This window comes from Brachionichthys hirsutus, chromosome 15 (genome assembly GCF_040956055.1).
Source record: "Brachionichthys hirsutus isolate HB-005 chromosome 15, CSIRO-AGI_Bhir_v1, whole genome shotgun sequence".
In the NCBI taxonomy this organism is placed as follows: domain Eukaryota; kingdom Metazoa; phylum Chordata; class Actinopteri; order Lophiiformes; family Brachionichthyidae; genus Brachionichthys; species Brachionichthys hirsutus.
In genome coordinates, this window is record NC_090911.1 from 5433042 (window position 1) to 5459761 (window position 26720).

At 42.6% G+C, this 26720-nt stretch overlaps 1 protein-coding gene across 1 annotated transcript; it reads right to left on the minus strand.

Annotated features, from left to right (window-relative positions):
* Positions 1-6505: 6505 nt before the first annotated feature.
* Positions 6506-25965, minus strand: prkci (protein kinase C, iota). The gene is made up of 18 exons (XM_068748325.1): positions 25859-25965; positions 19983-20104; positions 19203-19292; positions 17440-17490; positions 16615-16700; positions 16094-16231; positions 15914-15965; positions 15161-15216; positions 13973-14149; positions 11906-12003; positions 11249-11335; positions 11009-11144; positions 10793-10880; positions 10458-10583; positions 9748-9827; positions 9386-9475; positions 8287-8402; positions 6506-8173 (listed from the first exon to the last, which is right to left on the minus strand). The coding sequence occupies exons 1-18, from the start codon at positions 25939-25941 to the stop codon at positions 8086-8088; spliced, it is 1764 nt and encodes a 587-aa protein (XP_068604426.1). The 5' UTR covers positions 25942-25965; the 3' UTR covers positions 6506-8085.
* Positions 25966-26720: the final 755 nt, after the last annotated feature.

The following is a 26720-nucleotide window of genomic DNA, read 5'->3' on the forward strand; positions in this document are numbered from 1 at the left end:
ATAAACGGAGAACGCGAGGAGAACAAGCATGAAGGGAACCATTAGTGGAAATACAAGCACAAATACAAATACAAATACGCGCAATTGTCGTTTTGGTGAAACACCGTCAGCTGTCTTTGAACCTTCGCCCGTGTTCTCTCCCGGCGCGCCGCCCAGCCCCCCCCCCCGGTGCAGTGCGCTAAAGGAGCGATCCAGATCAACCCCGATCGTCCCGGCAACACCAGCGATAATAACCCCCCCCCCCCCCCCGAGCGCAGAGAATAAACAGCCGTAGCGCCGGTTCCGTTTGCGAACGCGAAAGACGCACGACAACGTTAAAGCAGAATAAACGCGCACAGCGACGCGGTCACGCTGGAGAACCAAGAGAACCGACAGCGCTAACCTGGCGCCAGGCTAACCCCAGACGCGGCGGGCTGAACCGGGCTGAACCGGGCCGGCTCCGCGACCGGCTCCGCGACCGGCTCCGCGACCGGCTCACTCCACGCCGGGGTTCCACATCAATCCGACAAACCCGCGTCCCGCATAGAACGCTTCGTCCGCCACGCACCTGAGCGCTGCGTGGATCCGTCCCCCCTCGTCGGCGTCTCCTCCTCAGTGCTGGATCAGCCTGGCGGTCCGTCAGACAAGACGCAGCTCGAGGTTCCACTCCAGCCCCGCAACGTCACGCTGCACACGGGCTGGGGGGGGCGGAGACGTCATCCGGCCGACGGAAGCGATGCGGGGGTGTCTGTCTGTCTGTCTGTCTGTCTGTCTGTCTGTCTCACGCAGCCGGAGGAAGATTTGTTTTCTCCAGCAGAGAAGCTGCGAGAAGAGAAGCGGAGACAGACTTCAGCCCAACGCTGCGTTTCTGCGGGACCATTAGAAGGACGCAGAGCTTTGCGCCCTCACTGCGGCACATTTCTGCGTCACTGACGGTTTAACCTCCCATTTCTGAAAGGACGATGCCCCCCCCCAACAATCTGTATTTTTAATTTAAATGATCATTCTCATCTTCTTCCTGTGATAAAAAATAATAACAAACACTTTAGATGAATTCTCAGCTGGTTAAATTCATCGACACAAAAACAAAAGTCTAAATGTTATTTGCAGTGATCGTTTTAAATAAAGCTTGGATCTGTAACTAGTTCAAAAGGGATTTTCCAATAACATTACATCAACGTTAATTAGCTTTGATGGATTGATAAATCAGGCGTGTAAAGAGGTCGTTTTATTATTTCCCCGCTGCTTTTCCAGAACGTCTCTTTTTGTCCTCTCTGGAGCACCTTGGCTCTAAAGCAGGTAAAACAAATCACAGCAGCGTTGAATAAACGAGTTAAGGTATGATGTTTAATGCAAATATGAGCATTCTTGGGTCCAAATCCTTTGTTACTATTTATTTTACGTATGGTCATTGGTATAAATGATTTAGTAAATTTGGTTTTATTTACGCGGCTTCAGCTGGCATCTCTTTTTCCTCAGGGTTGACCAGAGCACAGCCTTATATCGCACTTAAATTTTGGTTAAGCCGTGGCTAAACATCAGTGCGTAACAGGATGGCTTCTTTTCCCATTTCCCCCCCCCCCACCCTTCTCTTAATGGTCTTATCCGTTACAAAAGGTCAAAAGGTCAATCAGGCAGCCTATGTCCCTTCAGTGGCACTGAGAAGTTAATAAAATGCGAATATCAGGATGTCGGGGATGAGATTTTATAATTTCATGTAAAGGAAGTAGAATTCTCAAGGAAAGCATTTGAGTCTGAATGCATGGCGTCGTCTATAACTCCTGTCTGGACTCTTATCTGTAAACTATCTACGACTTGGGAGTTCCTTCTCCGCTGAGGCACACCCTGGCTGGCTGACCGACCCACAGTCTGATGTCACACATCTGTGGGAGCAGAGAGGCTTGATAAAGCTTTGATAAACAACGCTGTCGGCTGTTTTGCTGCAGCGCCTCTCTCTCTCTCTCTCTCTCTCTCCCTCTCTCTCTCTGTGACAGCAAGGTCAGCAGTTGTATTATGACAGCAGATGTGCGAACACCCTGTCCAGCCCCAGAGAACAACAAGAAGGACATTGATTTTCCTGTAATAACGTCAGTCTGTGTGCAGCAGGGACTAAATTAATCTCATATCTGCACTATTGTGGCCATCTCTGATTGTCCATTAGGTGTAAAGCATAAAGCTGAAGGATGAGGTAACTGGTTGGGGGGGGGGGGCACATTGGTAAGCCTCAGGCCGTCTAACTGTTATTGGACTTACGGCTAAGTAGACCCTGGTGGCACAGTTGTTTTTAATATATCCTCTCAGATCAATGAGGGATATTGAAATGTCTCCATACTTTTTCAATAGATGTATATTTAATATGGTGCGATGATGCGGGTTGGAGCGCTGCGCCGAGGTCGTAAGGTCACACACCTTCAAAATGACAAAGTGAGGAGATGAACATCATGATAATTCTGATGCAATCAGAGAAGCGGCTGAAGCATTATTACACCTTCTCATTTAATGTAAGTAAAAGTGCCAATACCACACTGTAAAACTGGAGTATTATGAGATCCTACTTAAGAAAGAGAAGTATGAGCAGAAAAATATACAGGCAGAAAAACCTGCTGTCGTGTATTCTAGTGGTATAGAAGCGCGATATTTAAATATATATCACTATAAACTATTCTGTATAAGCCGTTATCCGTGATTGTCATCGCCCTAGTGAATGAAGTGATCGTCGTCTTGGACTAGTAATGGGTTCCTTGCTTCTGTCCATCTTGGTGAAAAAACAAGTATGGACCACGACTCAATAATATTGAATACTTTTCTTGACATCTTCAACACACAACATTATTCTGTACTATTCTTTTTGCCTCCGCCAAGGAGGTTGTGTTTTCGCCGGCGTTGGTTTGTTTGTCTGTTTGTCTGTCTGTTAGCGAGATAATTCAAAAAGTTAGTCTTCGGGAAATGTTGAGAATATTACCAGGAACGGTTGATTACATTTTGGTGATGATCCAGAAGAGATCCTGGATTATGGATCACGTTGAAATTTTTAGTAACATTGCAGTCAATGGAGCTTCAAAATTTGTTCCTCAATATCTTGATTGATTATGGACCGATGTTTATGGTGGGGACCTCTATCTTACCACCAAATTTCATCTGGGTCAGATCCGGATTGCAGATACTGTCGTGATCTGGATTTTCCCATTTACATTAAAAAATAATAATAATACTTTTTTCAAATATGCATTCAATTCACTCACCAAAGATCACAGTCATTAAGGGGTCTGATATTCACTATCATGCCGAATGTCTTCTGGATCTGATCCAGAATGAGGTCAGGACTCCCCGAGGTCTCCCTTTGATATCGTTTGTTTCCCTGGACAACCAGCCTGTCCTCCTTAGCTTAAAACCTGGCCGTATACTATTATCTATTGTTTTGTGTATAAAATATTTTCATTGTTTGCTTTTGCTTTTAAGATAAAAGCTATTTTTGAGTTTGTCTGCTCCGCATTCTTGGGTCCAAATCCTTGATGCGCTCATAACACAAATTTACAGATTCAAAAATCAGTTACAAACACACATCAACTCCGATTCACTTTCACTTTTCATGGTTGGTGTACAAAGATACCAAAAACCACTTAGAACCTTTGATAATGATGATGCAAATCCAATAAGCTGCTTGGCAGAGGTTTGCGCTCCGAGTGCTTTTCTAGTTTTGATTATTATTTCTTCATAGACAAACAAGCTGTTTTATTGACCAAACAATTGAATTGATTAATATTAAAATAACAAAATATTGATAAATGATATTGCAGGAAATGCATATACTATACTCTGAATTGACATGCAGGTTTATGGCCTGTGTAAACATATCTCAAATAAGATCCTGATAAGAATGAGAGCCAAACCAGGATATACGTGTAAACGCACTGAGCTTAAAGATGTCTGGTATATAGGATTGGGGCAACCCAATTCGTTGTGACTACAACGGCGGTTGCTAAGCTGTCGAGTCTGCAGCTACAGAGCAACCAAATGAATGGAAATGAAAGTGCCAACACTGAATTTTACTGTATGATTCCATTGACAAGTAGCTTGTATTCAGTGTGTACCGCCTTGGATGACCTCCGTATGCAGTCCTTCTGCATTGTTTAATTTATGCAAATCTACTGACAGAGACGAGCCTAGTGGGCACCTTCAGAGTTTGGGTCCTCTAACTATAGTCTTTCAACAAGACTGTATTTGGGCAGTTTAAGCCGCGTTACCTGCAGCTGAATTGCACACGCAACAACCCGCTTCAGTGGCCTGTAAATACTCCCCTACGTAGCGGCTAGTACATTGAAGTTCTGATAATGTTCAAAGGTGTTTTCTGTATTTATCCTTTTGTTCCTATTATTATTTGTTGTTTTGACTTTGTTATTGTTGCTTTGACTATTATCATTGTTTTCGGCTTGTTTGTTTTCTATTTGTCTTTTAATTTGCATGTTCGAAATAAAGCATTCAAATCAAATCAAATCAAAAAAAGACATGAAAATAAATGAAGCTGTTTACTTTTCATTCAGGCTTTTTGTAATGTTTCTAATCAACACGCTGCTCTGCTGATGTGTATTGTGTCCTACTGAGAGCTGCTTCTAGAATTTACTGCTTTGCATAAACGAGTTGCTGTAATAACAAACACCCGCCCTCTTCATGTCGTTCTTCCCCATCTTTCTCCTGCTCTAATCGATGTTTCATCAGAGCAGTTGTTTGTTCATTATTGTAGTACTTTGAGGTGTGATCTATACACAGTACGTGGGTGTCTCTGAAGCATTGGTTATGAAAATTCATTTCAAGATGCTTCTCTAAGTCGTTCATCACCAAAGAAACAGCAGTACAACTATTACATGTAGCGTGATCGCAGGCAGACAGTTGCATACTCTCCGTGTGTTTTACTAACAGCCTGCATTTAGCACAGAATTATGACTCTTAGGCTGCTTTAATTAATCCCTTTAAGGATGGAATAAAACATCCAACACGATAAGGGCAATTATAGCAGGATGTTTTTTAGGTCTTTCATTTTAAATCATTTAATTATACAAGGTTAGACTTTCCCACGTCTTCCGCAAGGTGACGAGGAGCCACAGTGCCTGGGGGGGGGGGGGGGGGGGGGTACACCTATACTCCAGCAGGGAGGGCACAGGAACAATGTCAAACATACCATCATGGGAATACAGAATTATGCAAAGGCCGTTATCCTCGTCCTTTTAAGTTTCAACGCTGATTTGTCAGGCGCAGTCGTACAAATGGAGTAATTTTTCAATGCGATCTTCTGTTTCGGTTGGGGCGGTATATAACGGTTTATTGGTGTAGTATATGAATATAAGCCTCACACAATGGCTTTCTATCCACCATTACTGCAGCACGCAAATCAATGTATTATCTCTGACATCATTTCCAACCTCTCTATGCTCAGCACTGTGTGAGGGCAAAGGGTAGAGCAATGGTGCCACTGACCTTTTGACCCCCCTAAGAAGCAGAAGCCTCATAAAAGCCAACGGGCGTCACGTGACCGACCAGACACAGGCAAGCCGGGCAGAGGAGATTTATCTTAAGTACTAAGGGCCTCGCCAACCAGACAACTTAGGTCTGCTCTCAGCTGACAACACGAGGGATTTCTGGGATGGACTTCACGCATCTCAATACAGGGAGGCATTTTTTAAAACATAAAAACATAACCTTTTGCATCAGCCTGCTAAATTTGTCAACATTTCTTTTTTGAAAGTCTGATGTAGCATCTAGCTCCGTACTCAGACTTGAGAAAAGCCTAAAAAGATTCCCATTTTTATTGGCCGGGACAGTTTGAGAATCAGATCCAGGAGGGGTGTAACAACCAGTACTATAAAACGCTGGCTATTTCTATTAGCAAGAATTAGCACAATAAAACTTATCACTCCATTATTATCTTATTACTGAGTCAAATTAGAGTATGATTTGTTTTTTATCATTGAATGGGACTCAGCATTCATAGTACAACACTTCCGTAGTGTAGACACGGCATGTGAGACCAAACCTAATGACAATGGGCAATGTTACATGCCTCACTTTACTCGGTTGCTCCTTGGGAACATCCGAGTATCCTGCCACCAACGTAAACGCGGCTCTTTCTGGGTGTTGCTCAAGCATTGCAACTTCCTGCAGACCTGCCAATTAGAACGAGCGAGCCGTCCAAGCTCAGTGAGTAAACAGTAAGTTGTAGAGGGAAGCTGCAGGTGTTCACATGCGGCGACGATGCGCGCGTCCATTTCTGCATCAACATCATACGAGTGGCGTGTGGAGAGTTTACGTCATGTCTACCGAGTTTTGAACTGTATGAAACTGTTTTATGTAATCTTGCAGTGGTCATTGTGAAAACATTGTAAGCATCAAGGCGCACTCAAGAGAATGATGACATCATCAGTGCTAATATTTCAGACAAAGATCCCCCATTTAAAAAAAAGTAAAAGCTGGTTTCACACAGCTGTTCCACACAAACGAGACTCACTCTGACAACCACATTTTAACACAAGGAGAGAAATAAATTTATTTTAGTGTCTGTGTTTTCCTTTGTGCACGAATAATAAAGTTCAGCAGAGTCCTCTGGATGGTTAACACCTCCAAAAAACTATTTGTGTTTCCATTGGGTTCACCCAGTAACATCTCAAAATTAATGCAGTGACAAAAATTCCAAATGAAATTCAATTCACAAAAGAAAAACAAGTAATGTGTAACAGATGAATATGTTCGTCCGGTCACCACATAAGCCCAGAAATAATTTCCAAGAAGACAGAAGTGTTGACTCGGCGAGTCTTGGAGGCTCATGCACCATCGCCAGTGTCATTTGAGTCGGCGGTAGAGAGTGGCTCTACAGAGCCTTCATATACTTTATATAGCCGTCCTGCAAAAACTAAATTCAGAAGAGGAACTGTGGGTTTGACATGGTAAAAATAGAACACAGCAGTCCAAACTGCACCGTTACAACTTCAAACTTGTCATTTTAACAATCCTTTAACATTTTTGATTTAATAGAAGACAAACATGGAATGGAAGAAGTACAAAAATTCATCAGACCATAGGCTTCAAACAGGCATAATAATAATAAAAAAAAACATAGTAAGAGAAAAAAACCCAATCAGAATATATAAATTCTATGACTTAGGACAGCATAACTTCCTTCTGTATACTGTACCTTCTAATCGTACCAACAACACAACGTTTTTCATTTGGTCCTGCGTGAATGTTTATTTCATAGATCTGAACAGCAGAATGTAACCTGTGCTCCAGCGATCAGGCATTACCTGCTAGCCTCCCAGCCCAGCGAGCTGCACAGTGTTGACTGATTGTTAGTGTTGTGTGGATGCTGCTGTGTGCACGCCTTCAAATCTGGGAGAGAGGATGCAAATCTGACAGTTTCTATTTTCCAGACATTGTAAATGTATTTAACCACCAAAGCATGAACTACTTTGGTTCTTTTATTCAGGCTGGATATTTTATACTCAGAACATACGTAGGAAAATATAGGTTTTTATCTTTTTGCTTTTAAAATGCTCGCATTATTCACTCTCCTCTACAGAAGGGGTGTCGCTACAATGCCAAATTTAAAGTGATCTTATGATAATTACATTGTTCAATTGTGGCTCGGTGCTTAAAAGGCCTCGTCTAATATTTATCCTTAATAGTAAATCCACATACATGTATGTGTGTGTATATATATTATATATACACACACACAAATAAAATATGAATTGAAAGCCCCCCACCAGCTGAAAGGAGACGATTCACAGTCCACATGTCAGGCTGTCGCCCGTCTACAGCAACCTCAGAATAAATTCGGATGAGAAAACAGATCAGTGCAGATTTACACGATATAAAAATAATCCAGAAAGAAGGTATGTTTAAGGGCAAGTGGTTATAAATGGCTGAGTGTGAGACTGGTTTTGGCAAATAAGCGTTCTACTGTGCGTGTGCGGCCCTCCAACAGGTCGATGTCACCAGGTTGTCTCGTATCCATGCAGCTTGAGGACACGGCGAATGCCACGTAACGCGTTCATGAGTGTGTGTGTGTGTGTGTTTGTGTGGGGGTGGTATGTGTGAGCACAGGCATTGTGTTCCTCACACACACTCCTCCGCTGACATCAGGAGTGGGTTGATGTACTCGAACCCTTCAAACTCAGACTGGTCGATCTTCTTGACCACATCGCTGCGAAGAACAACGGAGAGTTTGGTCTTATTTAAGCAGCAGCAATTTATTGATAAGGACATGGATCTATTCATTATAATAAATGAAAACGAGATAATAAAACTGGCACTCACTCGTCATCAGGAGTGAGTTGAATGGGCTCGTTGGTGAACTGGGCGTCAAAGTTGTCCAGTCCGAACTCCCCTGAGATGTTGGGTTTGAAAGGAGGGACGACCTGCTTCTGTTCCAGCTGGAAAACACAGAACAGGGATCAGGTGGGACAATAAAAACACTCAAAATGCACACAGGGTGGTTCTGGTGACATAGGTCATTGTTGCCAGGTCAAACTAAACAAGCAAATTAAAGACATGTGATGTTTTGTTTAAAAAAGAATAGCAGATTAAACAGTAATGTAAATAAGCTAGATAAACCTGGAAGACACAAAGATCCACTTGAAATGGTTTTTGGCTCCGCCGCCATAGAACTCCATCTGGTTTCCTTAAATAAACGTGACATTTGAGCGACAACACAATCTCTGTAAAATGAAGCTAGTAAGTAAAACCATCATCCATTCTAAACACACGTCTCAGTGAAAAGTTTAACCGCCTGCCTCATTAGCGGTTTGTCTCTAAGTCTAGAACTGCGCCCCCTGCAGTCCATGCGGTTTCCTGCTGTGCCAACTGTTGGGATAATGTTGGGAGAGGGACACGGAAGAAGGGCTGGAGTGTCAAGTGATCCCGGCAGACTCCTGCTCCCTGCTCCAGACCAAACAGGGATAAAGAGGTCACAGTGATCGCTGTCTGCCTGCCTGCCATCTGCCAGTAAATGTCTGTCTGTCCTGCAGAAATGAAATATACCTAATCACTTAGGCATATACAGATCTTTAAAAACGTGCTCCCTGTTTGTCGATGACTTTTGTTTTAGATTGTTAAATGTACCATAAAAAGCACCAGCTGGCCTAAGTTCCTTAAAAAAAAAAAAAAAACTGAAAGATGTCTGATTAGAGCACGTTCATTTTGAAATGCAAATAACATCAAAGTCAAATCCCTCAGTTTGAATAACACCATGGTATTTGAGCATTAATACTCGATCACCCCTTTAATTCATAAGAGATCCGACACCAGCATGTTTTAATGACCTGGCTTTATTTCTCATCAACAGAATCAAATATACGTTTTATCAGCGAAGTGAGAGACAAAAAAAGCACAAGGACAATAAAAGTGAATGACTCACGAGGTCCCAGTCGACGTTTCTAAAGAACGGATGACCCATAATGTCTGCAAATCCCGTCTGAGGATGGCAGCCGAGGCGCTCCTTCGGATCCTGTGGGAGTCAGTGCAAGTGGCGAGTTAAGTGACAGCAGGAGATACAAAAAAAAAAGGTACACAAGAGAGTCAGCCATGAGGAAGATGTAAAAGAGGACTGATGCTAGTGAGGGGGAAATTAAAAATGATGTCATGATCGGTGAAAATGTGTGAAAGCCAAAATGAGGAAGAAGAATGAAAGCCGGGCAGACGACAGTAACTGAGGCCACAACAATCTCACCGCCGGAAGGAGCCAACGCCGTTTACGCTCGATCCTGTCGGACCGTTTACCTTGTTGAGGAATCCCTTGAGGACGCTGGCGGCTTTGACTGACAGTGAACGGGGGATTCGGATCTGTTTTTCCAATATTACTGAGAGAGGAGAGGAAAGAAGGGAAGGTGGTTTAGCCAGACAGAGAGGACTAGAGCTGAGCAATTTCATCGATTCTGCAACATATATATCGATATTTTGTTTCCCCAGAGAGTATCGATACATTAAGCCCCATTCAAATCCCCCGTGTCCCGCACTTTGTAGGAAGAGCAATTAGGTCTGCCAGCCGCCAGTGTCGCTGTAGAGCATTTCCAAAATCAATGCCCCTTTAAAATCTTTCAGAAAACGATGCAAGTGTATCAAATCCTATCGTGTATCGTATCGCTTCAGCCCCAGCGAGGACGCTACTTTACATTCTAGTAAAGGCGTGTTGAACACTTTTACAGAAGACATTCAATAAAGCACCTGGATCTTAGGTCAAGTGTGTTAAAATATGACTCCTGGCAGTTATCTGAAAACAAAACTTTGAGAACTGTAATTACAATTAAACAATGACAGACACAAACAAGCATTCACACATTCCCCTGTAACAGATGGCACGCGAGTGGTACTTTGGGATACGGCTATCGGAAAGGTGTTAAAATTAAGGCGTTACATTCTTCTGCTCTGCTCCCCCCCCCCCCCCCCCCCTCTTGTTATAAGCATCATCAGCAGGTGTGTTCGTGTGCTACCTTGGAAGAGGTAGTCTTCTGTGTTCTGGTCTGGGTTGTCAGAGCTCCCAACAATATCGAAGGGCGACCGGCCCGCCATCATCTCAAACATCAGCACGCCCAAGGCCCACCAGTCCACGCTGAACCCTGAAGACACGCGCATTGTGGGCATTACACACCAAAAACAAAGTCGGAGGCAGGATGTTCTAAAACAGCAAGGCCCAGTCCACGACTACACCTTGAAGACAATGCAGATCAATACATGAGAAAAGACACCGATATGATCATGAACGTTGGCGTCACGGCAAACAGGAGGATCGTTTTCCTGGAGAGAGTTTGCGTGTCATAATTCTCACCGTAATCCTCTCCTCTGAGTATTTCAGGGGCGATATAGTTGGGGGTACCGCAGAAAGTACTTGTTGTATCCCCCGGTCTCAACCCCTCCTGCAAAAACGAAAGGACCGTCAGCTGTGAAATCCTCTCAGCTGGACGTTAAGAGATCCATACGCAGGCTTATATCCAAAGAGCATTTTTCCATCGGTCCTTCAGACACAGGCAGCTATAAACAACACCTTGCACATGCCGTAGTCTGTAAGTTTGATGTGTCCTTCAGAGTCCAGCAGTACGTTGTCCAGTTTCAGATCTCTGTAGATGATCCCACGCTCATGGAGGTAGTTGAGTGCTAGACTGATCTCTGCCGAGTAAAACCTAAAAAAAAGATTCAGAACACTTCAGGTGTAATCAAAGCTGGACGTTATTAATCTTATCCGGGTCTTAACAAGACGCGGGTGTGACAGAGAGCTGGACTTTACCTGGCGTGCTCTTCTGGGAGTTTCCTTTGTCTCTGCATGTGGAACATGAGGTCCCCACCATTCACATACTCAATAACAAAGAATAATCTGTAAAATGAAGCAAATGTTACAGGATTGTTTTTAAATATTATTTTAAAAAGTAGCCCAATGTAGTTTTACTTTAATTTAACAACCCACACTGTCTTTAGCATTAGTTTTTTTTAAATTAATTTTTACAGGTCCCTTTGTCTCTCATAATAGTTATAATCTTTCTTAATTTGGCAGTTTAATAGTCAGATTTTTTTTTCTAAATGGTTGCGGTACCCTGCATGTACTTGTGTGCACCAAACAGAAATTAGAATTAAAAACGTAACAACACAGACAAACCATGTTTTAACCATGAAACCATAATAACCTTAACCAAGTGATCAATTTCGTTTTTACCTAACCGTATGCTGCTACAGCATCACTGGGTATAATGTGTTCATTAGAATGTGTTGCTTATGACTGGCCAATATTGTCTGGTTGCCTTAACAGGGTAAATGAGTTTCACTGAACGCAGTAGAAGCTTCATCATTTTGATAACTGTTCAATTATTTTCAACGACATCAAAATCGGTTACATTTTTTTTGAACAGCCTTGCGATAGCCGTGTATCAAACAGCAGCAGCCATCTTACCTGCTTTCTGTCTGAAAACAGGAGTGGAGCCCAACCAGGAAGGGATGATTGGAGGCCTGCTCAAATACGTGCTTTTCTGTCTGGACCCAATCGATATCCTAAAGGGAAACACATACAAAGGCACAGTAGAGCTCATTCTGACAAAATACCCTTGAACCTATAAAAGATGAATAAGCACAATGCTCGATTGACCATCCTCTGCAGCTGGGTCTGGCTCATGTGAAAGGAGGGCAAACAGCAGAGAAAATGGCCGAGTCAGCAGAAACCGAAGCAGGTGGATGATAATATACGTCTGGACACGGATGCTGCTCACGGTGGGAAGGCAGGGACAGCCACCGCCGCACCCGCCAATCACACTCAGTGCATCTAATCAAGGATAGCTACTCCTTCCTGTTTGCCACTGGCTGTGCTGCTACACATGTACCGGTACTTCAAGATCAAGTTTTAACGGCATGATGGTTTATCCGCACCTTCTTAAAAAGACTGATGGCTCGGAAGAGGTCTGTCAATTTCACTCAAAGTGTTTAAGACGGCTGTTCAATGGCATGCAACGAAGCGCTCGTTGTGCTGTGAACTACAGCTCCCATTGATTGTGCTAATTCTATTAATTATAGAGGGTATTGACAGAAGACACGTGACTTCACCAACGACTACCTTTCTCTTATCTTAAACCGATTGTGTTTCTGCCACACTGTGTTCTCTTAAAAAGAGAGTTTGCTTTTTTGGGTTTGTGTATTTTCTATTCTTAGCAGGTATCAAACAAAATGACGATGTTAGCCATTATGTGAAAAGTTTAAAGATGAATTGAAGTTAATCAACACAGCTCAGATATTTTTGATATGGGATTAATAGTTTAAGTTGATTTTAAAAGAAAATAAAAACACCGATCGTACTGCGGTTGTAGCTTTTCCAAAGATGTGAGGATTTGTTGCTTTTCTCTGTTTTGCTGTAATATAAATTCAATATTGTTGGTTTTCTAGTCAGACAAGCCGTGACATATGAAGACGTCTCCATGGGATACAGTTGGATACTTATGTTTATCATGAACTGAAAAGATGAAACTGTCTGTGCTGAATATCTAGAAATCGCAGCAATGGTGCAAATAAATAGTTTGACTGTCGGTGTGATTTAATTTGTTTCTCATCAAGAGAAAATCCATTCTAATTTAACTTTCTAAAGTCAAAACTACATATGCGGATATAAAAAAAATGCAAATAGTGTCATTCGGAGAACAGGGGGTCGTCGATTTACGGCCTATGCACCTCACGACTGTTCTGACCGCACTCGTCTGTTGTATTTTGTCCGTTTATGACAGGTTTTTAACGGCATACTGGAATTTTTTCACTTCATATTTTGTTACTTCACTGATATTCTTGTGCTTTCAGGGAACCAGGTGTTTCCTTCTCAGGGGCCTGTGCTACAGCTGGACATATAGGAGAAGCTAAAGTAAAAAGAAGGCAGTCGAGATTCTGCTTTATTATTCAGCAAAAGTAATCCATATAAAGTTTCTTTCTTCGTGCACAACTCATTCAGTGCTGCATGCAGGCCAATAGTGGCTGCATCGCTGCCGGTCATAGAATAGAACAGGCTCAGGTGGAACACTTGTCTTTTAAAATAACTAATAAGCGACAAGTTCTCACATGATGGAGGGAAAATAAACATATACATGAATACAAATTAGCCTTGTGAGTAATATCTTGAAAATACATGTTGCAGGTGTTTTGTTGAAGTTGTAAAGTCAGAATATATTGGCGGTTTAGGGTAGGTTGGCCTTTCATGTTCAGTCAGTCTTGTTAGCACATTTGTATACATCACCAGTTTTTTTTTCTTTGCAGATGCCTGTAGTGTCAGAAAGGGGGCAGAAGATGCGAGCTAAGAGACACTGACTGGGAGATTAGGGATTCATTTGAGGCACATCTTAAAGACTTGAAGCATTTGACCAAAAACTAAACCAGGTACCCAGGCCACAAAAAACCAACTCGGCATATCACTCGATTATCAGTGAAATATGTTAGTCAAACTTTGCGTCAGAACATTTTGTCTCGTCATATCACCGTTTATTTTTACCTCATCGTCATTGACCAGCTCCTTCTTTACCACCTTCATGGCATAGATCCGCTCCGTCTTCTTCAGCTGCACCAACAGCACCTTGGCATAGCTGCCCCGACCGATCACCCGCAGTAGATCAAAGTCTCCGAGGCCCAGGCTGGAAGGTGACCTCCCCGCATCTCTGCTGCTCCCTGCCTGGTGACAGGTAAAACATTGTGTGGAAAGGCAATGTGAGAAACATAAAGTCAATAGTAGAACAATTCATCATGCGAAACTTCAGTCCACTCATTACCACCCAAGATTATCAATAGATTATTGATAAAGCTGCGATTGCCTTTGGTGATTTGTAAATAAACATTAAACCAGCCCCACTTCTGTGCAGTAAATCTTAGAAATGACGTTCATGTCTGTATTGAATACAATCATGGCGTCTCCGTCAGAGGACGTGCTCGATTATCCTTCTCCTCCATAACCCTGAACACCACCAACTCACCATCACCCCTCTTCCCTGAGCAGCTTCCTCCTCTCCTGTAATCTGTTCCATGGTAAACTGTTTCCAACCTCTATCCATCTAACCTCCCTTCCCGTGACCACCCCACTCCCCAGAGTTAGACATGGAACCACAGATAACATCATTTGGCTCGTCCTCCTTTATCTCTGTCTCTGTATCCAACAATTCACCTCCAACAAACATTCACAGCCAAACCTGATATTGAAAACTGCCTCTCTTCAACAGCCAATAACTCCAGAACAGAAAATGCTAGGGAAACACTTTTTATTCTTTATGAATTCTTGATGACTTTAATCTTTCATTTGGTGTTCGCATAGTCATCGTAAAGAATATTCTGTGGGGCTTGGAAAATCAGGATAAATGAGCGAAAACTGGGGCACTCAGCATATAGCTGAGCTGAAAATGGCTGGCAGTCAATTAGTTAATAAGCATCTGGCATTAAAGGGCTGCTTTATTAGCCCCCCCCCCCCCCCAAAAAAGAATAATCTATATCTATGGCACACTCTAAATATCACGTATGCACACTGGCAAAATATACATGCAAAAATAAAAATCACACCTTCAGTTTTAAGTGTGTTCTTCCTCCATACACGAAGATATACACACACCCATATCAATATGTTGAACATGACTGATCTGATTGAAAGGGGACGAGGGGACAGCGACACTGATCAATAAAAAAAATCTTCACCGACCTCCTTCTCCTCTCCGTCATAAGGCAAGCTTTCTCTGGAGTCTTTATTCTGTGGGCCTAAGTGAGAAAATAAAGTGACAGACAGACAGAAGGAGAGGGGGAGGCAAGATAGGAAAAAAATAAGGAGGAGGAAGAAGTAGGTGCGAGACCGTCAGACACTTTTGTTCACAGCGCTGCAGTGCTCGAGAAATGTCTCTCCGCTTGGCGAGAAGAAACAAAAACTCCATCCTTTTATGTACTACTTCACGCATCTCGCACATACATGAAGAGGAGAAGCACATCCTGTCATATCATACCGCATGCATTACAGGAATTACACGTCTCGACCAGTCGGCCTTAAAGCCGCCCGACTGGGCTACAAGTCTGGGACTGGATTCCTAGACAGGCTGAACTGGGAATGCTGCGAGGCTACAAGGACACCGCTAAGTTTAGCATTCAGTAAAAAATATTCAGCTTGTGATATGTTAATAGATATTTACATCTTCAAAAGTGGTTAGTGGGTTAGGACCAAAGAAGCATTATAAGACACACCAGTTCAAAGATGGTTTCATTTAATGGGATTTGTGGGCAAGTAGCAAAATTAAATTCATTTTAAAAAGAGCACGCAGCAGAAAGCTGAGCTGAAAACGGCTGGCACTCAATGAGTTAACGAGTGCGATTCTAAACTGAAACAAAAACCTTTGTGATGTTTCCGATTCCAAACATCATTTTTAAAACACATTTAAAATCGTGTGCGTACATGAGCGTGTGTTACCTGGCTGTTCGGTTGGGTCTAATGGACTCGGCGTCCCGGGCAGTATCGTGTCCTAGACGACAACGTTCAGCATCAAACACAGAAAGAGGCCGTCCAGAACCAGCATTTACACGAGTCGTAAATGGTCATGGTCTACTCCAAGCCACCGAGCTGATGAACGAGACGACCATCAGGCCTCACCTGGGTCAGCGGCCTGCCACACTCCACCGTGACCAGTTTATGACACTTTTTGTGCACCAGCAGTTTACAGTTGATGCATTTGTAGCCTTGCCTTCCCAGACCCCAGATACGATCTGCACAGATGGCACAGTGGGCTCGCTGCTCAGGAGGGCAGAAGGAGAAAAACCATCGTCACAACCACAATCAGTTTACATTCAAGGAGATGAGGAGGCTGTGAATGCCTCTGAAACATGGCTGACTGGTCTACAATGAAACACAACAGCAGCCATTGCTTCGACACGCTACCAGCCCGCTCTCTCCTCCAGCCAATGAAAAGTCAAATAGCCCGAAAGCAGCACGTGTTCATTTGCGTTTAAATACATGTCTGCTGATTACATTTCAAAATGTGTTCAGGCCGTGCGTCTAACCTTTAGTCAATGGGAATATAACACATCTGAAATCAACAATACAGTAGATAACTATGGCAAAGAAAGCACACAAATGAATAGCCTTGTTTAGCAAAATTCAGTTTGACGTCTCACCCTATTAAACCGTTTGGCCTGAAAGGCGTGGCCGCTGGCGTAGTAAAGCTTCCTCCAACGTCTGGCGCCGCGCCGATATATCGACTCTGGAAAAAGTGAAAGGAAGCCGTTTGCTTTACTTCTGCTGTAATGCATTTGGGAGTTGTACATAAGTACACCAATATATACTCTTCAATTAAATGTCTGAAGTTATTACACGCCATACTGTATATTAAAAATGTTAACATGTACTATGGCTTGATGAGCTTATAAAACAATGTTCAGTAATAATTGTAATGTTGTAGAAGATACACACACACACACACACACACACACACACACACACACACACACACACACACACACACACACACACACACACACACACACACACACACACACACACACACACACACACACACACACACACACACACACACACACACACACACACACACACACACACACACACACACACACACACACACACACACCTAAGATCCTTGTGTTTTCTGTCCCCATTCAAAGACACAAAGTTCAGGACTTTGAATGCTGACATTCAGAGTTTTCAGCTTTGAATCCATAATCACATGTTCTAAAAATACTGGACTATCATCTGGATGGTGATGATTGTGCACGTTTCATTTTCTCAAATAGATTGTTTGTTTCTTACAAATGGACAAACTTGAGTTACACAACAATAGCCTTTGACATTATCCTAAACTTTTCCTCAACTAATCAAAGTACACTGACCCACAGGAGTCAGTGAATCACTGCCCGTTTGAAATCCTACATATTAAAATGTCGGGTTCCGTTACAACTTATGAAGTAAACAGTTTAACTCACTGTCTTCTCCCGGGCAGGGCATGCCAGGTTTCTCTGGTATGCATGGGAACACTGGGAAGCAGAAAAAAAAGGAGATCCGATAAAGATAGCAACATTCAGAACAAAAAAAAAAACAGTTTAATCTAAGAGAGTGGAGGCCGTCGCTATTCATGGAAGGGTATTAGAATATTTTTAATTATGTCTCCATTACAACAGTTATCAAGCCCGTCACCAAAATAAATTTGTGATGAAATTCACTCTTGTTTTTACAGTAGAATAAGTGCGTCCGGACGTTCGGAATACACAGTAAAAATGGAAAAGCCACAATCTTAAAGAAGGTGAGAGATTATTTATGTGTGCAAGACAGACGGATGGAGCTGGACTGGGGGCAGTGTGAGTCAGAGGCGAGGCCTGGGCTCCAGCTGACACGCTCCTTAATGAGCAGACCCGACGACCCCCCCCTGAGGCACCCACCCACAAAACCCTGATCCCAGCCCCCTCCCTTGCTCATCCTTTGCCATCATGCTCACATCCGCTGTACGCGACCCCTCACCTCTGATTTAATTAAAACTTTACATTAACCACAAAGCCCCCCCCCCCCGGTCTAGGCTGCGTGCTTATACACAGCGATCCTGTCAATCAAAGGGTTCATATACCCCCACAGACTCGTCCCTTTCACCCCACAATCCCCACCCTGTGTCTGGGCGTAGCTGTGATCTCTACATTCATGAAGTTGTAGAACCGTCTGCCAGGAATGCAGAGCTTAGTTGAGAATGTGAACCAGCTCAAGCCCCACCCCCCACCCCCCAAAAAAGACAACAGCAGAGTAATGTAATGTAACTTTCACGTGCGTGAGTCACATGCTATGATGCTGCTCTGTCTCTGTATACATTTCAAATGTTAAATATATATACATCCCAGAGGAGCAGTGGGCGGTCCGCGCTTGTAGAAGCACGATGGCTTTACAGGACGACGAGTAATGGGATGGTTGTGGTGGTGCAAATGGTATTTATAGATCAGCACAATAATTTGCACTGCTAGAGAATGGAGATAGTTTACATGACTGAGCACATTATAAAGATTAGCGCTGCGTTTGATCTGAGCAAAGACCCTTGAGGTGTTGAATGGATTCAAGAACAATTTGTATACTTTCATCAATTGTATCACTCGATGTGCCTTACATATTTCGCTCATTCATTCAGAGATCTAATCATTTGTATTTTGTATACTCACATATACATCATCATGGGGAAAATACGACATGGTAGCACAGAATTAATCAAACTGTTGAAGGTGTTTTTATTAAAACAAATTTGGCTGAAAAACAGGGGAAGTACGGCTTCTCCAATCTTCCAGGACAAAATACCAGAGTATATTACTTTACTAAAAAAAGTAGCAAGATTATACATTTTTTATTTTTCATCAATTTTCGTATGTCAATATTTGTAACAAAAGAAAATCTGATATTTACCATTTACTATATTTTTTATCAGTCAAAATAAAGTAAATCTATTTTATCGTGTCAGCGGTATATCATAAAATATTTGTGGCATGAGTGCTACTAAAATAATAATTAAAAACGAACGAATGCTTTGAGATGGCATGCCTTACCAGCTGTTAGCTCAAGTCTGGCGTTGAACTACAGCTGACCAATTTAAAGGGGGGGGGGGGGGGGGGGAGGCAGGCTTCTCGTCTGGTCCCGATGTGAAGCACCATTTTACAGGTTTGATGACAAAAGTACTTCCTGTGATTTAAAAGCTTGAAACGGAACGTTATAAATTTACCGTGGATAATGAGCTCAGAGTCTTTGTTGATTTCGTAGAGACGCAGAGCTTCTTCCAACTCCAGCTGAGACGACACGGTGCAGGGATCACCTAACGGCGGAGGAGAAGCCGGATGTCATTTACCACATCGGAGTGAAAAGAGAAGCAGGTTAGTGGAAGAAATCCGGTGAAGGACAGCAATCAGCGCGTTTCTTACATCCTCAGCACCTTCTTTGATGTAAACCATTTTTCCCTTTTCTGTGTTTGTAGGAAATGAATGTTGAACGCACTGTGTGAAGACTGTACAACAATGACACTTCGGATCGGTTCCATATAATCTCAACTTTCACGACACAATTTTGATTGTCAAGATCAAGAGGTCCCCTGAAGAAAATGGAATTACCTGGTTCTGCAGTCGCGCTGGCAGCCTGGCATTATTTCTATGAGCTTTAACGTCTCCATTATCGATCAAGTCAATCAATAAACCAATTATGTTGTCATGTGTAGTTAGTAATTTGTGTTCTAAAGAAAGAAGAAAGCAATAACACTACTAGTACTCGGAAATGTGTTATTTCTTATTTATGTTAAAACATTTAGTGTTTTTTTCTTATTATTTCGTGTGTGAGAGACAAAAATTGGTAAATCACATATTTTTAAACTATTAAAAACGATTTTTGTCATTTCTAATTCGGTCAGACTTATGACTGGAGTGCATTCATGCGTATTGGGACTGACAGACAACACAATTCATCACAGCTCCTGTTAAAAAGCAAATGGAGAGAAAAGGAAAAGGAGATGTACCTTCTTCATCAATCCACTTCATGGTGAAGAGCTGGTCGTTGTCCATGGAGCACATATCCTTCACTTCCCCGTAGAGACCTTCGTACGAGATGGAAGGTTCAAAGTGAGTGATCATGATGTCTCTGCAGGGAAAACAACATTTATCATTATGTTTGTATGTTCATATATCTTTACATGTTGAAGATGATTTGATATTCGGACAACCATCGGACTGACCGGTACTTCAAGTACTGCCGTATCAATCAGAATTGTGAACAGCCTGACCCGCAAAAACTCGAGATTTAGAATAAAATAGCGGCATCACTGTGTGGTCAACTCGAGTAGGCCTGCAACGCAGCATTACCCAAAAAAACAGAAACACAATGAGGTAGCATCCAAATGCAAGTCAATCAGTTTGCATTTACAAAAGGACCTAAAAAGGATTAGGAATAATTTTCAATGACGAAAAGATTTAAAAACAAAAGGATTAAATCATCACATCTGTGAACGTGCAGCTTTGTGGCTTGTTGACTCGAGTAGAGTTTTTAGGGAATAGATGGCAGTGACTTCTAGATATTAAATGCACACGAAACACTTCGGAGTTTCTTTCAAGACGTTCAGTAGCTACTGATACGTATGAAGGTTAAATACTCTTCCCCCCCCCCCCCTTTCTGTCATGTTCTCAGTGGGAAACAGTAGAGATGGGGTAGGAAGGGGTGATAAGCGACACTGCTGTGTGAATCAGAGTCTAGCAGTCTGTCATGTGCGTGTACATCCGTCTGTACAAAATGACCGTGGGTGTAAATAAGAAAACGAGAGCGAAAAAGCCATAAACTAAATAAAGAGTTGATATCTCAGTTCAGATGAATGGAGCACCTACAGGGCGTGGCTCGGGATGACACTTCTACACAGCAGGTATTAAAATGGTCTCGTCCCAAAGGAATCACGCATCAAAATGAATAAACTGACGGAAAGCCAGCGCAGACACCTCCTTGTGCTGCCTCCCTCACTTTTCTCACCCTCTTCCTCCACCCTGCTCATGTCAATTATTAGCAGGGGTGGAACAAGCCCACAGTCTGATATTGCCTCCAGGACCAGCATGGCAGCTTTACTTCCTCCTAAGTCCCTGAAACATCAGAAGATAGACGGGGCATGACCGCACGTCAAACATTCCCACGCTGTGTCCGTGCAGGCGGCGCGTTAAAAGCCAGAAGGCGACCGGCTGTGTCACTGAACCTCTACTGTGGATGTTCATTAAACAGCGAGAGACAAAAGTGTAACTTTTTAACATCTCAGGTGTCTCAAACAGCATCAGCTAAAAGCGACACAAACACAAACACAGACAACAAGTCAATAAAAAAGTTACAAGCTGAAATACAAAGTACTATGCTGAGAGGTTTAATTGCTTTAATTTTGACAATTTTAATTTCTTTCCATCGCAAGCATTCACTAGTTCCAGCTGATCATGTGAAGATTGGCTTTTTTTTCTTTGTTTTTTACAAGTCAACTTAATATGGTTGGTAAGCACAATGTGTCTGTTGGGTTACAGACAAAGCAATTAATGATACAATTAATTGCATATTTGCTGGCTATATTGTTCTGTGCTTCATACAACTTTACAATATTATTACATGTTTAATATTGTTTACATAAATTAAATGTGTGTAAAGGGATAATATTTTCCATTGTTCAGATGATAATTATGTTGCTTTTTGAAGACTCAAATGCTTTAACTGACACAGCAAAAGCAAAACGGACGAACGTAAACGTAAATCCTGAGCTGCTGACAAGGTATGCTAGAATAGTGAGTAGAGATGTGTGTTAAATGTGAATAGATGGAGAATGAGGGCTGAATAACTTCAAGGCAGGTTAGGTGCTTGAAGGGCTTTCAGAGCACAAGTAAAATGGCGAGATGATGACGCATGCCTAGTTTAAACAAAGCCAAGCCTTGAAGCAGTGATGCAAACGACAAAGAAGAGCAGCTCCTTTCAAGAGCGAAAAATAACTGAACTAGTCCACCGAGCCGGTGCAATCCCAGTTTCCTGAAGAAAGACAGATCCTGAGGTTGATCTGGCACCGAAAAAGGCCTTCCATTAGTTAGTGCTGGCAACAGAGCAAAACAATGTTGAGACACTGGCAGGGAAAAGCATGCTTTTCTTTCAAAAATGACTTAAAACACTATAAGCAGCTTTGTAACGATATAAACTTCAGTTTTAACTTTTTCTTTAGAAATCAGACAGACAGGTTCTAACCAATGGATTAGGCCTCTGCCAAAAACCGGACTACAGCAAGCTGCGTGATGAATGCTGAGAAATGAAACTGGAACGAGGCTGCACACAACATTAAACTACTAAAGAAGAGAAGCATAGAGCAGTTATCCAATCAGTGGAAGGCCTATTCAAGTGAACGGTCACATTTCAGAAGAGCTATATAAATGTAATTAATATTTTGAAGCATTAAACTTTGGAGCAAAACACAAGGAATTGAGTAGCTGAATAAAACCACAGCAAATTTCAGTTTTCTATTGAATCAAATGAAAATAACAAGGAGCGTAATCAAGAACTTCAAAAAGCTTCAGTTAGGAAGATGCCCTGAAACGATAAACATCTGTAGATGCAGTCAACCCACATCTATCACCACCGAATGGTCACTATCTGATGAATGAAGACGACGCTGTGACAGGCTGCGACTCCAACCGGCCGACACCAGGCTGCTGTCGCTGACAATGTCTGACAAGAGCCAAATAGAAAAGAATGGACTCAAAGAGGGCACTATAGACGAGCTGAAATACCACTAGAGTGTAATAACAAACATGACAGACAGACAGACAGACAGCCACTCTGAAACAAAAGTGGAGACGTTGAATGATCGTCAGAATCAGACTAATTTACACAACGTCAGTTTACGTAAGAGTAGCCTCCATCAGGTCGGCAGCAGTTTCCATCATTGCCCTTATTCGGGTTTTCCTGCACACAGATTCACAAAGCTTGATGATGGCATTTGTCTTGCAAGTGGATTAAAGTATAGATCAAAGTTCTGGTCCTAATTAGATATAGTGATCGATCCATTTTATTATTGGGATAACTTCAAATGTCCTAGTTTAAGAACCTTAAATATTCACTTTTCTACTAAATATGACAGATAAAAAGGGGGAAATTTTGCGATTTGTGACGCTGGATCTTTAGAAAATTGAGCATTTGTTTCAATATTTGTGCTTGAAAAATTACTGAAAGTATTGATCCATTATCAAAATTACGCACACAATATACACAGCATTTGTTCACCACAAGTGTAACTTGATTTGATTGATACTTTTCAAGGCTTTCTCTTGGGATATTTCAAAGGTTCTGCTGTTATAATATGTTTTGGGAAAGAGCGCAGACATGTTTCTCACGCCTGCTTGATTGATTCAGGTCATTTATAAACTATTCAAGCTCACTCTCCCAACTTCTGACATCCTGGTTTAAATGCCTTCCGATAAGCAAACAAAAAAAGCATTTCCTCTTTGACAGCATAGCAGAGATTCCTGAGCAGTAGCCTCATAAATACTTCAGATGCTTTGTCCTGTGCGATGACTCCTAATGCTCAACACACACAGCGCTCTCGAGGTGTGCCACAAAGCCAGTTAGAAAGATGGCAGGCCTTGCTAAAAATGACTTGCCCGGCATGTTTTTTTTAAGATTTGGTTGGCCTCCGATCCTTGTCCCGATGCCCAGAAGCAGCAATAAGACATTCCAGGATGAACTAGATTCTAGCTGTGTTTAGGTTCAGCTTATGTTGAGCGCAGGAGAAAAACATAACCAAGGAAATCAGGAAATGGATATCAGTATCATTTTGAAAAAGATCAACTATCAGCTCCAAATCAGTGTATTAGTCAACAACTTAATAACATCAGTTCAAAACTGACAGTTATGTGAGCTCAGACTATCAAGCAGTCCAACCTGAACATCAACAGCATTGCTAAACTCCTACGTCTCAACATTTTCCACAAAATAAATCTGTTGAATAAAGTCAACTAGAGTTGTAGGGAAAGCTTGAAGATGCCTCTCGGCTAACACAGTTCGGACGCCTTCAAGCTTTTCCTACAAATCCAGTTGATTTCATTCAACTCAGAAACCTACCATGACCCGGAGGTGTGAGGATCTCCTCAGAAACCTACCATGACCCGGAGGTCTGAGAATCTCCTCAGAAACCTACCATGACCTGGAGGTCTGAGAATCTCCTCAGAAACCTACCATGACCCGGAGGTCTGAGAATCTCCTCAGAAACCTACCATGACCCGGAGGTGTGAGAATCTCCTCAGAAACCTACCATGACCTGGAGGTCTGAGAATCTCCTCAGAAACCTACCATGACCTGGAGGTCTGAGAACCTCCTCAGAAACCTACCATGACCTGGAGGTCTGAGAATCTCCTCAGAAACCTACCATGACCTGGAGGTCTGAGAATCTCCTCAGAAACCTACCATGACCTGGAGGTCTGAGAATCTCCTCAGAAACCTACCATGACCTGGAGGTCTGAGAATCTCCTCAGAAACCTACCATGACCTGGAGGTCTGAGAATCTCCTCAGAAACCTACCATGACCTGGAGGTCTGAGAATCTCCTCAGAAACCTACCATGACCTGGAGGTCCGAGAATCTCCTCAGAAACCTACCATGACCCGGAGGTCTGAGAATCTCCTCAGAAACCTACCATGACCTGGAGGTCTGAGAATCTCCTCAGAAACCTACCATGACCCGGAGGTGTGAGAATCTCCTCAGAAACCTACCATGACCTGGAGGTCTGAGAATCTCCTCAGAAACCTACCATGACCTGGAGGTCTGAGAATCTCCTCAGAAACCTACCATGACCTGGAGGTCTGAGAATCTCCTCAGAAACCTACCATGACCTGGAGGTCTGAGAATCTCCTCAGAAACCTACCATGACCTGGAGGTCTGAGAATCTCCTCAGAAACCTACCATGACCCGGAGGTGTGAGAATCTCCTCAGAAACCTACCATGACCTGGAGGTCTGAGAATCTCCTCAGAAACCTACCGTGACCTGGAGGTCTGAGAATCTCCTCAGAAACCTACCATGACCCGGAGGTCTGAGAATCTCCTCAGAAACCTACCATGACCCGGAGGTGTGAGAATCTCCTCAGAAACCTACCATGACCTGGAGGTGTGAGAATCTCCTCAGAAACCTACCATGACCCGGAGGTGTGAGAATCTCCTCAGAAACCTACCATGACCTGGAGGTCTGAGAATCTCCTCAGAAACCTACCGTGACCTGGAGGTCTGAGAATCTCCTCAGAAACCTACCATGACCCGGAGGTCTGAGAATCTCCTCAGAAACCTACCATGACCCGGAGGTGTGAGAATCTCCTCAGAAACCTACCATGACCTGGAGGTCTGAGAATCTCCTCAGAAACTTACCACAACAATAGAAACGTTCAGTCATTAATCGCAGCTGCCATTGTCCATTTAGAATAGTATCGATTTATAAGTTAATGTTGGTATTTAACATGTCGGACTAGTAGCGACGCTTAGCTAAAGGGGCTAACATTCGCAGTCGCTGCTAGCAAATATGCGCTATCCGAGCTGAGAGACAAGCTCAGAGGATTTCAGTCAGACATAAAGTTGTAGGTCAACTTATTCAGAGTGAACATCTTCACGATGTCGGCGACACACTTATTGAACAACGCCAAGTCAGACCTGACACGGACAACACGTCCGGACAGTTTCACTCGTCTGCCCGCCTGGATAAGTTCACCTCAGCCTGCCGTCCAACATTAGCAGGACGTTAGCTAAGTTGGCTAATGTTAGCAAACTGGTTAGCCACCTTCACAAGTCCCAAAGTACGACCACTTGGCTTCTTACAAAAACAGAATTCTTCCGCAAATAAAGCATAATTACTCACCCTTTATAATACGCTTTCACCCGGACTTGGTGCGAATTCTCGCCGGGGTGGGACATGGTGCTGTCCCGCAACGTCGGCATCATAAGCGCAGCCGACTCACCGATGCCTTCCTTCCTTCCTTCCTTCTTCGGCTCTCTAGTTGTCTACCGCGGCCAAAACACTGTTTGTATAGTCTGTCGACACGGCGGCCCCACTACGGAGCGAATTAAGATAAATATGAAGTACTTGTCCTTCTTTAGAGAAACAAAAATAACATGAAAAGTAAAGAAAAAACTTGCTGGGTCCGCCAAACAACTCCCTACTGCAAAGGCCAAAAGACGACGAGTCCACCGTCGGAATGCTGGGGGTAATCAATAGTTATCTGCACAAACGATAGTAAGATATCACTTTAAAAACATTGACATTTAACAACCGTAAATATATTTAAACGTGAGAAAAAATATATATATATTGTGGTAAACATCTACAAAAGGTTAATTAAATGCTTTTTATTTTTCTGCATTCCGACTGTACCAAGTACAAATACTATGGGGGTACGTGATGCTTTCATGTGGAACATCTGAGCTCGGATATCCGAATAAGCCTGGAGACATTTCATTCCAGCGCTTTGGATCAAACAACAACAAAATTGACTTTTAACAAAAGCAAATGCATTTCTTTTTTCTTTTTATTTCTGTGCTGCCGTGCTTCAATAAAGAAAAAAACATATATATAAGATATATAATATAATATAATAATAATATATAGAAAAGATAAAAACATATGAATAAGCTGAAACATCACTACTTGTTTACACGTGTATATAAATTTGACTTTAAATATCAGATTTAGTTAATTCATTGTATTTATTCATTCAGTGTCA

Coding starts and splice junctions, on each gene's coding strand:
- prkci (XM_068748325.1), bottom strand. CDS start 25,941: ATGATGCCGACGTTGCGGGACAGCACCATGTCCCACCCCGGCGAGAAT. Junction 20,105..25,858: donor GTGAAAGCGTATTATAAAGG/GTGAGTAATTAT, acceptor TTTTCCCTGCAG/AGACATCATGATCACTCACT. Junction 9,476..9,747: donor TCAAGGGATTCCTCAACAAG/GTAAACGGTCCG, acceptor TGACTCCCACAG/GATCCGAAGGAGCGCCTCGG.